This window comes from Monodon monoceros, unplaced genomic scaffold, assembly GCF_005190385.1.
Source record: "Monodon monoceros isolate NGI ecotype Baffin Bay Population unplaced genomic scaffold, NGI_Narwhal_1 Super_Scaffold_6, whole genome shotgun sequence".
NCBI lineage: Eukaryota > Metazoa > Chordata > Mammalia > Artiodactyla > Monodontidae > Monodon > Monodon monoceros.
In genome coordinates this window covers 76,485,816-76,497,664 of record NW_021703783.1, presented here as the reverse complement: position 1 = coordinate 76,497,664, position 11,849 = coordinate 76,485,816, and the positions used below count along the sequence as shown (strand labels likewise).

Below are 11,849 nucleotides of genomic sequence, written 5' to 3'. Positions count from 1 at the left end.
CAGTGATCTCTCTTCAGGATGTGAATCAGATCACAACACTTCCGCTGTACTGTTCCAGAAGCCTCCTGCATCCCTGGATTATGGTCAATACACCACCTCCTTTGGGTCAGTTAGTGAGGTTTCTAGCCAAGAAGATGACCAGCCTCATCTGGGTCCAGGGATGCTTGCAAGAAGGTAGTTAGTCTCTGTGTGTAGGCTCCTAGAATATGTACATATGCTCAACTCTTAATTACATTTTTAAAGCCTTTTTTGTATGTATCTACACATTGTATTGAAAGATATTTTCTCTCTCTTTTTTCCCCTCAACTTTTTTTAAAAAAATGATAACTGGTATTTACTGTACTCACCACCTCTCAGGTGCTGTGTTAAATGCTTACTGTGAATTAATTCACTTAATCCGTACCACAAACCTACAAGGTATGTACTATTATCATCCCTATTTTATAGTTAACTGAGGCCCACAAATGTTATGTGACTTGCCTAAGGTGACTCAGCTAGCAAGAGGAGGTAGGATCAGAGCCCAGGCCACTGGCCCCTGAGCCTGCAGCACCCTTAATCATTAAGCTACAATGTGGCCTCTTTCTTTTCACAGTTCTAACAAGCTTTGGCTTTGTTTATACTGGCACAGTGTTACTCGCTGCCACATTTGTATTACCATATGGTTATTGTCGGCTGCACCTTTTACAATATAAAAGGCGTTCTTTGTCCAGTTTAATGCCTTTTGCCTTGCATTCTACTTAGCAGACTTCATGAAACGGGATTATTATAAGGATATTAAATAAGGTATTTAGTCTTTCACTTGCTCAAAAATATGTATTGAGCACCTGCTATTGGCCAGGAACAAATCTAGGGGCTATGGATACAGTCCCTGGCCTCACTGAGTTGACATTCTATTGAGAGCAGGGTATTCTTAACAAAGAGGAGTGCTTGGCAAATAGACGGCTCTCAATGCATCGTAGCCATTACCATTATTAGTATATAAAGTTGGACAGGGAATATGCAGGGACTAAATTGATTTTTTTTCTAAGTTGTTAACTAGCATCAAAACCTTTCAGCCATTATTGAATTTCAATCTCCAAAGATTTTACTGAGTCCTTAAAATGGTTTCGATACTTGTAGAATATTTTCTAAAGTATGGTTTGTGATTATCTAAACTTACTAGTTTTCTTTTTTTTTTTTTTAAAATAAAACTAAACAAGGAAGCAAGAAAACAGCAACAAAAAACACAATGCTGATGAGGTGTGTGTCCAGGTACGGAATCTCTTTTCCCCCACACCTTTCCTCCCTGAAGGATACATACATGTTTCTAAGGCACCTTGTTTACTGAGTAGCTTCAGAGGTTAGCACAGGATGACAACTAGAGGGCCCTGAAAGGAGAAAACGATGCCCATCCCACTCTTCTGACCTGAAGCCCAAATTCTGATTTCAAGGGAAATGAGGTATGAGGTTTAGAATCTTGCTAACCCCAAAACTTAATGACTAAAATATAAACATACTGTATGTCCTAATCCAGCTGGTACTGCTTAGTTGCACAATGGAAAACTTCTACTTCCTCCTCTGCACTAGGAAGACAGGAAGTGTAAGGAGGATTACCCACTACAAACAGTCAAAATCCCAGCAGGAGGATGTTTCACTCTTACACAAAATAAAAAGGCTCAAATGTTATTCCATTTAGACAATAAATCAAATAGAAAGGAGAATTGGAAGGAACACTTCAAAAAAAAAAAAAAGACAGGATTCTGAAATAGAGAGGCAGCCCTGAAAGAAGCAGAAATACAGTTTGAATAACTCTGATCCCATTTATTTCTTATTAACATTCATGACAAAAATGGTCAGTTTGTTCTCATAAAATCTATGCGGCTTACTCTACCTGTCACCCTAGGGAATGTGCCTTTCAATTTCCTTGACACATAATTTTATTAGAAGTATCATGAAATGTCAAGCTAACCAGCATCTGGGAAAGGGACTGTCCAACACTCTCAGCAGCACCCAGACAGAGGCGCATGGAGGGTAAAGTTCACCTACTAAAACTCATTCATCCTGACAGTAGGCTTCCCCAAGTGACAGCTCTGCTGCAAAAAGCCAGCAACATCAAAGTTTCTGCAGGTTTTTTCCTAAGGGCCAAGCCCATGGATTTAAAATCGGGGCAATTCTGGTATACTTGCACATTATTTGCATACATCTATCTGGTCTTCAAATTAAAGTTCTATTACAACACTCCTTTCTGTGCCATTTTGTAATGTGTAGTTTCTCGTTTCCTTCTTTCTCCCTAAAAAAAAAAAATCACTCATATCCTCCACACTAAAAGGGTATAAGACACGTAGAGAGCTAGGGAAAGAATGAAGCTAAGTGACAAGAAATATTTTCTAGGGCTGCTACTGCTCTCTGGGACACAGTTTGGAGAAAGGAGTTCTATGTGCCTCCATAGGAAATCATATAGCCATATAGTCATATATATATATATATACACACACACACACACACACACACACACACACATATATATTCAATACATATAATTATATATAGAATATATAGTTAGATATATAAACATTTTCTAAATATACATTTATATATTATATATTCAAATCATTTATTTCTATAGGAAACAGTATAGTAAAAGTTCCTTCTGTCTTCAAACTTCAGTGGGGAAAACAGTGTATTATTATACTAAGCCTATTTTAACCATCAATCAACTACCATTGTATTCTTTTTTTTTTTTAACCATTGTATTCTTAAAGATAGCTACAAATGTGACAATACTCTAAACGAGTGGGTCTCAAGTGTTTTTAACTCTCAGCACACATTTACATCGTTAAAAATTATTAAGAAACCCCAAAGAGCTCTATCAATATTTACCATATTGGAAATTAAACGGAGAAATGTTTAACTTAACATTTATTAATTCATTTAAAAATAAAAATCATAAACCCATTATATTTAATATAAATAATGTATTTTTATGGAAAATATATTTTCAAAAACCAAAAAATAGTGAGAAGGATTCCATCGTTTTTGCATTTTTGCAAATCTCTTTAACATCTGGCTTAAAAAGAGAAAATCTGCTTAATAGAAGACTTTCATATCTGCTTCTATATTCAGTCTGTTGTGACATAATGTTTTGGATGAAGCGTATGAAGACGACTAGGTCTCACACAGATAGTTATTGAAAACGTGGGAGGAGTATTTTAAGAGCCTCTTCAAATAATTGTGAATATTCTTCCTTGATACTATACCAACATGTGACAAATGATAGTTTCTTAAAAGTTTGTTGCTATGTGGAATCTACTACCATACACTGATGAACTTTTCCTACTCTGTTACATGAAAATCTATCAGTCTATCTTGTTAACCAGGATTTTGGAACATCATGCACTGGCCATTTGGAAAACATTAGCTCCCTGAGCTAAATGGATTCCCCTAATGTTGAAGCATTTCATGACACAGTTTTTAAAAAACGATGCTCGTTAATATCACCACCAGTCTCATCAAAAAAATTTAAGCATTAGAAAACTGTCAAGCTCATGATGGCAAATACAAATTTTCCAAAAATCCAATTTTTCTATGAAACTTTAGATTTTATCATTGACAACAAAAACTATTAGTTGTTTTCCTAGAAGTGGCATGTTCGTTTTGCTCATTTTCAGCAGAATACCTGTCAAATACCCAAGTCTGCATAATCATGGTTTGTCAGTTGTTTTTTCAAATAAAAATGTTGTTCCATGAAAAAAACAGCTTGTTCAGCTCTCAGTTCATCCACATGTGTGCTGTCATCAGACTGTGATATGCAGCAGAAGTGCTTGAGGTATATTGCCCACTTAATATATTCCCACAGAATATTAAAACTACATTCAAGAATAGGTATTTATAAATATAACAGATTCTACTGCTTCATCAAAGGCATTCTTAAGTAAATCTGGCTTTTTTTTTTAAATTGCAAGCGTGCAGCAGTGAAGAACAGAATGGCTAGTAGTTCGGTTTGGTGTCACTGCTTTGATTCATGGTGAGCTACCGGAAGTTTTACCACTGTTGCTTTTTCAGCATCAGTGCAAATAACAACACAGTGAAAAAGGCAAGCAACCTCTTAGTTTTATAAACTATTATAAACATAGTTTACTATGTTATAAACTACTATAAAAATAGTTCTGACCTTACAGACCTCCCTGAGTTTCAGGAACGCCCACAGGTCTGAAGACCACACTTGGAGAATCACTGCTCCAAACAGACTTTATGGACCTTCATCGCTGCTTACAAACCACAGAAATTTTAAATTCCCCAAAACCTATACTGTCTCTAGCATAAAATCAAATTTAGATGTGGTTAATCATGGAATAGCCTTCAGTCAAGGCTCCCACTGATGAGACAATTGTCTGTTTCCAATCTAAGCAAAAGCAAAGGGGGATTTCTGCTGAATTTATTTCCCCTTTGCAAAGGCTACAAGAGGGCTTCTCCTGTTTAAAGAGAATGGCCATCTAAAAAATTAACTCCCTTTCCAAATTCTGAATCTAATGCATAGAACTTAAAACATGGAATTTTAGTATAATGAGAAAGTTGAGGGAAAAAAAATTTGTTTTCATCTAATTTGATCATTTCTTTTCTTTCAGTAATTATATTTTTCATTTCTAAAATTTCTATTTAGTTTTTTTTTTTCTAAATTCATCTGTTCCTTTTTTATCTCGTCTCATTCTCTTCCATCCTTCACATCTTTGAACAGTTTATTTCTTGAGCTGGGAAGCTGCCATTTGTTGTGCCTGCTAACTCTCTTCTGTGGCTCTTTCTTCATTTGGTTTATGATATTTGACTCTGTGCTACCTTTACCGGCGGTTATTTTCCATGAGAGTCCTGCATTTCCTAGGTAATCTCTATGAGACAGTTTTGGTTTTGCCTCTGCTCCAGCTCTGTGATGTCAGGATCAGTTTCAAGGTTAATTTCCCAGGGTTTCTGCATTTCATTGTCAGTGCCAGTTTGGACCCCGCAACTGCCAATAGCATTGATCTGAAGAAACTGATTCCCTTGGGTTTTACTCTTTTTTCCATCCAGGGCAGGCAGCAGTTTCCTTGCTAGTCCCCAGAGACCACTGTGGAATCCCAAGCTAGGGGACAGTTTCATTCTGGATCAGAGAAACAAAGAAGACTGGACTGGGATCCTACCCTACTGTGTACCAATTATATCAGAGCATCAAATTTGCCCTCTCTGCCGGGTCACTTTCATTAGCATATAATACATCATCGCTGCTCCCATCTCAAGAAAATTTGTCTTGACCCTACTTCTACCAGCTGCTGACATCCTATTCCTCTACTCCCCTTTACTGTAAAACTCCTCAAAAGAATCATCTTTACTTGCAGGTTCCAATTTCTCTCCTCCCATTTTCTCATAAAACCACTCTAAATATGCTCTTTCCCCCACTGCCTTCTAAAATTACTCCTGCCGAGGTCCCCAGTGACCTCCATGTTGCTAAATCAATCCAATGGTCAATTCTCTATTCTCATCTCAGTCTATCTGGAGCTTTTGGCAGAGTCATCACTCCATTCTCCCTGATACACTTTCTTCACTTGGCTTTCAGGATTTCATAATCTCCTGGTTTTCATATATTTACTGGTCATTTCTTCTCAGTCTCCTCTGCTGGTTCCTCATTTTCTCCCCAGTCTCCAACCAAACCCAACCCTCAGTCCTTGGTCCTTCTCTTTCTTTCATCTACTCACATTCCCTAAGGAATCTCATTCATTATAAAGGCTTGAAATACTATCTATATTCTAAAGACTCCAAGAATATTTGACATTTTCAATTGCACCTCCAAGGGACATAGTCTAAACGCGTCCAGAATCTAAATTTAGATCTTCCCCCTAAATAAGCTGCACCGCCGCAATCTTCCCCACTGTGGTTAGGGACAACTTCTTTTGTAACTCCTCTCTTTTTCTCACCACTCTACAGCCAATCCATCAGCAAATTCTAATGGCTCTACTTTCAAAATATACCCAGAATCCGACTTATCACTACCTCTAGTGCTACGGCCCTGATCAGAGCCACTAACATATTTCTTCTTACTATAGCAGCTTCCCCAGCTGATCTCCCTGCTTTCAAACCCTTTCCCTCTTACAGTCAATTCTCAACCTAAAAACCAGGGTTATCCCTTTGAAGTGAAAATCAGGTGATGTCATTCCTCTGCTTGAAACAATACAATGACTCCTTACTTCCCTCAGAGTAAAAGCAGAAGTCTTCACCCTGGCCAGAAGGTCCTATATAATCTGCCTCCCCCATCAAGGATGACCTCTTTGAACATCTCTCTTAAAACTCTCGCTCGCTCCATTCTAGCCACAAGAGACCCCGTGCTGTCCCTCAAACATGTATCAGGCATGTTCCCATGGCCTGCAACACTCCATCTACAGGTATTTGCATGGGCCCCCATGTTTATTTGTTCACATGTCACCTCATCAATAAAGCCTACCCTGACCACCCAAAATTTGGTTCAGACGTCAAGATTGATGCCATACACATCAAGGGAGTGTGAAAAGGTTGATTACTCCCATAGTGAAACTATCCAGGAAGAGCAGGGCAGCCTCCCAAACAGGTTGAAAATGTCTTGAGAGAAAAGAGAAAGGAGACTGGCTGGGCTTTATAGTAGTTAATGGGTGGCGCTGGGGTAAGGGTTCCCACGTGTGGGCCAGGTCGGTGTGATTTAAACGTCCCACCAGCACCAAAGGAGGGGGCAACTAGGCTTTCTTCTCTGCTTGTCCAGGTGTGGGGCAGAGGGGACGGGGGTGGCGGAGCTTGAAAGCAGTCAGTTAACAAACATCTAAACGGAGTCATTCTCTTTATTACAACTGCACAGTTTTAACAGGATAACCCCTCCTCCACCCCCTGCCTCTACCCCTGATATTCTCCATAACACTTATTTTTGGCCACACTATATAATTTACTTACTTGTTAGGTTTACAGTTTATTGTCAGCCTGTTTATTATCTATTAGAATATAAACTCCATGAGGGTAGGATTTTTGTCAATATTGTTATATATTTTGTGTATACTGTATATATCAGTGTTAGGATACAGAACTTAGGACCATGCCTAGAATATCGTAGGTGCCCCCAAATTACTTGTTGAATGAATTACTTAATAGTAAGATAAGAAATTTGCTCATTATTCAAAGAATCACTACTGAAAGTGTTCTCAAAACAGAGGTGTTTATAATAAATGATAGGGAAGTTCTTGAAAGTATATTTCTATATTATTCAATACTAAAAAATCACTGAGAAGTATTTTTAACTATGCAAGTGTTTATATGTCTATGAGCTTATGAATACAGAAACTATATTCTATTCATCTTTGCCTCCTTGGTGCCTAGATCAGAGCCCAACAGTGAGGCAGTTAGCAGATACTGGTCACTATATATGAATGAATCAATGAACAAATGAAAAGAAAGATCTGACATTAGCAACTGCTTCACATTTTAAAAATGAGCCACCTACAATAGTTTATTAAGTGGTTGAGCACAGCATAGTTCGGGAGATGTTACTTTTTCAAAATAGAGCTTGTTTTTAATGTTTTTATCGGTTGTCTAGGGAGAAAACACCCCATAGGTGTTATTTGTAAAAAAGCTATAAGGAATTTAGGTTCTGCCTTTTAAAAATAAATTATTAATTAAAAAGGAGAACTCTGTGACTAGCTATATGCTTTAATAAACCAATTAATTTGTTGAGAATTATAGTTTTAAATGTAGTAATGTGTGAAAACTCTCCTGAATAATAAAAAGCAAGTCTGTTCTATTAATCTAGGAGTTTATAAAACTTACATAAAATTTAGGTATATTTTAACAAATTAGCGCGAGGAAGAAACTGTGATGCCGAGACTCGCCTGTATGCTGCCCGGTGTCTCTGCAGGGCGACTGCAGCCAGCTGCAGCCTGACCTCCACCACAATCTCTAGCTCGCCAGCCGAACACTGAGAGAGGTTCTTATGGCCTGGATGCTCCATCTCTGACACAAGGAAGTTGAGCCTGTCTTCAGCTTCTGTCAGTAAAATTGACTAAAGAAAGAACAACGCACAATCACCCAAGTTCAGAAATAATACAAATCATGTCTCATTCTTATTCATCAAATATTTCTCATGTACTGAAAAGTAACAATGAATGGAAGACCTAAAAGTAAATCTGAACAAAATCATCAGAGAAGAGAGCTCAGTGAACAGGAAAAAGACAACAGGGAATGAAAAGGGAAGTAACGGCAAGAGTAACTGTGTAGCAGACCTACTAGATCATGGACTTGAGGATATAGGGAGGGGAAAGGGTAAGCTGTGACAAAGTGAGAGAGTGGCATGGACATATATACACTACCAAACGTAAAATAGCTAGTGGGAAGTAGCCGCATAGCACAGGGAGATCAGCTAGGTGGTTTGTGACCACCTAGAGGGGTGGGATAGGGAGGGAGATGCAAGAGGGAAGAGATGGGAACATATGTATAACTGATTCACTTTGTTATAAAGCAGAAACTAACACGCCATTGTAAAGCAATTATACTCCAATAAAGATGTTAAAAAAAAAAAAAGAGTAAGTGTGTAGGGCAGTGACCCTTTATTGCATGCACAGCCAGTGCCCATACTTGCTTATTCATAGTAGCTGTGTCCTAGAAAGTTGCTGCAAACACTGAGTCAGCTAATACTGAAGCATTGCTCCTAGGGAAATACAGGGATAGGTTCCTACGAGCCTCTGGTCACACCATTTTTGTCAGCTGATCAGTATATAACCTTGTTTAATGTGTGTTTATGTTTAAAGACACATTATTGAATATACAGTGTAGATTCATTAACCTTGAACTCACAGCCAATAACTCTACAACTCATGCCTGATTGAAGTTGTCTAACACACATTTTCTCCAAAAGGCACATCACAGCCTCCTTGCACTTAGGATTACTAGACAGCTCTTCAGCACTATGCATTAGGGGCCATTTCAAATAGTGAAAAGATCAACAAAAGACCCCACAAAAATGCAAAAAGCTTGGCAATAAATGAAAAGGACACTTGTTTACAGTATGAAAGTGGAAAGAAAAAGTCAGCATTGCCTTGTTCAGCTCAGCTGGGAATGTGCATATCAGGCAACTCAAAGTTTTCTATGCTCTGTGCCTGTCCCCAAATGACCACCAAAGAGCAAAGAGTATTGATTTGGGAGTTACAATTAAATTTTAGCAGATAAGCAAGTTAGCCAATACTGAATCTGTGAATAATGAGGATCAACTGTATTTCAAATTAAACTATGGTAACCTAACTGGTAGTGTAAAGATAATGAGATTTTACAGTTGACAATCAATACTAAATAGCAACAGCAATACTAAATAGGAACATGGCAAAAAAGAAAGGGACCAACCAATCTTTCAAGGAACAGGTCTCTAAAACCTTGTTTGTATAGAGCAGTAAATACTATATAAGGACTAGGGTAATTTAGTATAATGGTTAAGAACGTGATCTGTATTTTATTAGTTGTATGGCATTAGTGAATTTCTTACTGTCTAAGCCTCAGTCTATTCATGGTTCAGCACAATACAGTTCAAAAATGATTAATATGTACATCACAGAGTTGTGAGAACTAAATAATCATGCAAAGTGCATGTCACATAGTAAGCACTGAATAAATGGTACTGTTGTTGTTCCTGTTGTTGTCACTATTATTATTAGGAAACACCAAACAGGGCATGGAATGCTCAAATCCCATCAGATAATAAATCTTATTCCCCGCGGAAACTTAATCAAGTTAAAAGGTCAAAGTCTGACACCTCTCGGCATCTGCTTTTCTAATGGGGAGTAGACTCCATCCCTGGCCCCAACCCATGCTTAGGCAAGAAAAACTACGTGAGTAAGCACAGTCCTGAAAGTTGACCTGTCCAGGGCCTAACAGTGGGCTTTCTGGTAACGGATTCACTATGATTTGAAAATTCTTTTAAACTTACCTTTAGTGTGCTAAGTGCGAAGTCCTCTTTCATTTGTGTAAGCTGACAAAGTAAGCCTCCCTCATCCTTTAAACACACCTCTATAAGACACAACATTTTGGAAGAACTAAGGATATCTGTGGTTAGCTTAAATATTAATTCTAATTTACAAAACTCATCATTAGTTGGGAAATTTAATGTTTAAAAACGACCACAATGATAATTAGAAACACACTGCTCTATCCAATGGTCCCTCAATATCAGACATTAGAAGACAGGCTGATTCTTAAATTCTGAAAGGATCTTTTGGGTGCCTGGTGATGCCATTCAAGTTATCGGCTACTGATATAAAATAGCGGTTCCTCACCTGGGATCCCAGGACCCCTTAAGGTCCTCAAAGGATTGGGTTGGCCAGGAAGTTCGTTCAGGCTTTTCGTAAGCTGTTAGGAAAAACCCGAACGAATTTTTTGGCCAGCCCAATATTTTGGGTCTTCCAGGTATTTATAATATCTTGATAAGATCTCCTTGGAAGTGTCAGTCAGTCCATGCCCCTCACTCTGAGAGCAGAGAGTGAGTGAGACCGTCTGGAACAGCGCAAACTACAATCCTCAAATATCTCAAAATTCCTACCCACAATCCAAAGCTGGCCCTCATTCTGAGCGAGGGAGCATTGAGAGAATTTAGATCACAAACTTTGCCTGCTATAGTAAGCCTGGCTTCTAGACTACAGGAGGGAGAAAAACTACAAGTCATTATTTGACTAGGGATTCATGCACAAACTACGCACCTAAAGAGAGTAAGTTTGTCAAGTGGAAGAGGGAGTCCAGAATAACATGGAACTGAACACTCCTGACTTCCTCCCTTCTTCCAACTTCAATTTGCCTGGCTCTTCTCCTAAATTAGGAGACTCTGGAGCTAGAGGGTCAGCTGAGTATGAGGGAGGGCCCAGAAGAAAGATCCCCTAAGGGAAAGTGAGAGACAGGCAAGGATAGAAACAGAGGAACGCTAGGATCATACCAGAACATGAGAAATCCTGGCAAGAGGTTGATCCACCTCTTTCTCCTGCTCTCTCTGCCTCCTGAGTGACCCCCACCCCTGCGTGGTCCTCCCATGTTGTAGCATGCCCCTCCCTCTTGGGAGCTGTAAATAACAAACTCTGTTTTCAATGGCAGCCATCTCCTGATCTGTTGGCCTCACCACACCTGAATAATAATAAAACTTACACTTTAAAACAGAGGCCAATATTATTCTGATACCAAAACTAGACAAAGACACCGTAAGAAAACTACACAATACATGTTATGAACATGGATGCAAAAATCTTCAACAAAATCCTAGCAAACAATCCAGCAACATATAAAAAGAATTATACACCATGACCAAGTGGGATTTATCCCAAGAAAGCAAGGTTGGTTAAACACTCAAAAATCAACTAATATAATACATGCCTACAGATAGAATAAAAAACAAAAACCATATAATCATCTTAACAGACACAGGAAAAGCGTTTAATAAAATCCAACACCTTTTCATGATAAAATCACTCAACAACCTAGGAGTAGAAGAGAAATTCTTCTAGCTGATAAAGGACATCTATGAAAAACCCACAGTTAACATCATACTTAGTGGTTAAAAAAAAAAAAACTATTTTTAGGGCCACATTAATTCATTTGAAAAACATGTATATAGTTTTATATGTATATACGGGCCATAAATCCCATCCATGGGTATCTTCTCCTATAGAAATATACACTATAGTATGGATATGTAGTGCTTCCACACTGTTCCCTAGAAACAAAGTGAACGCACAACAGGGGAATGGCTGAATAAACCATGGGCTGTTCACGGCATAAAACACCACACAGCCGGTTTAGGGGACCAAAGCAAATCAGCTGACTTGGAGTGGCTTAGCAAAGTTTTTTACATAAGAAATGCA

At 38.4% G+C, this 11,849-nt stretch overlaps 1 protein-coding gene across 1 annotated transcript in view; it reads right to left on the bottom strand.

The window, feature by feature from the left end:
* The window catches only part of CFAP54 (cilia and flagella associated protein 54), a 295,719-nt gene that overhangs the window by 95,662 nt on the left and 188,208 nt on the right, over positions 1 to 11,849 (bottom strand). Inside the window, exons 50-51 of the mRNA XM_029206275.1 lie at positions 9,935 to 10,014; positions 7,851 to 8,020 (exon numbers count right to left, since the gene is read on the bottom strand). Of these exons, the coding sequence (XP_029062108.1) occupies positions 7,851 to 8,020; positions 9,935 to 10,014 (250 nt within the window). The remainder of the gene's footprint in view (positions 1 to 7,850; positions 8,021 to 9,934; positions 10,015 to 11,849) is intronic.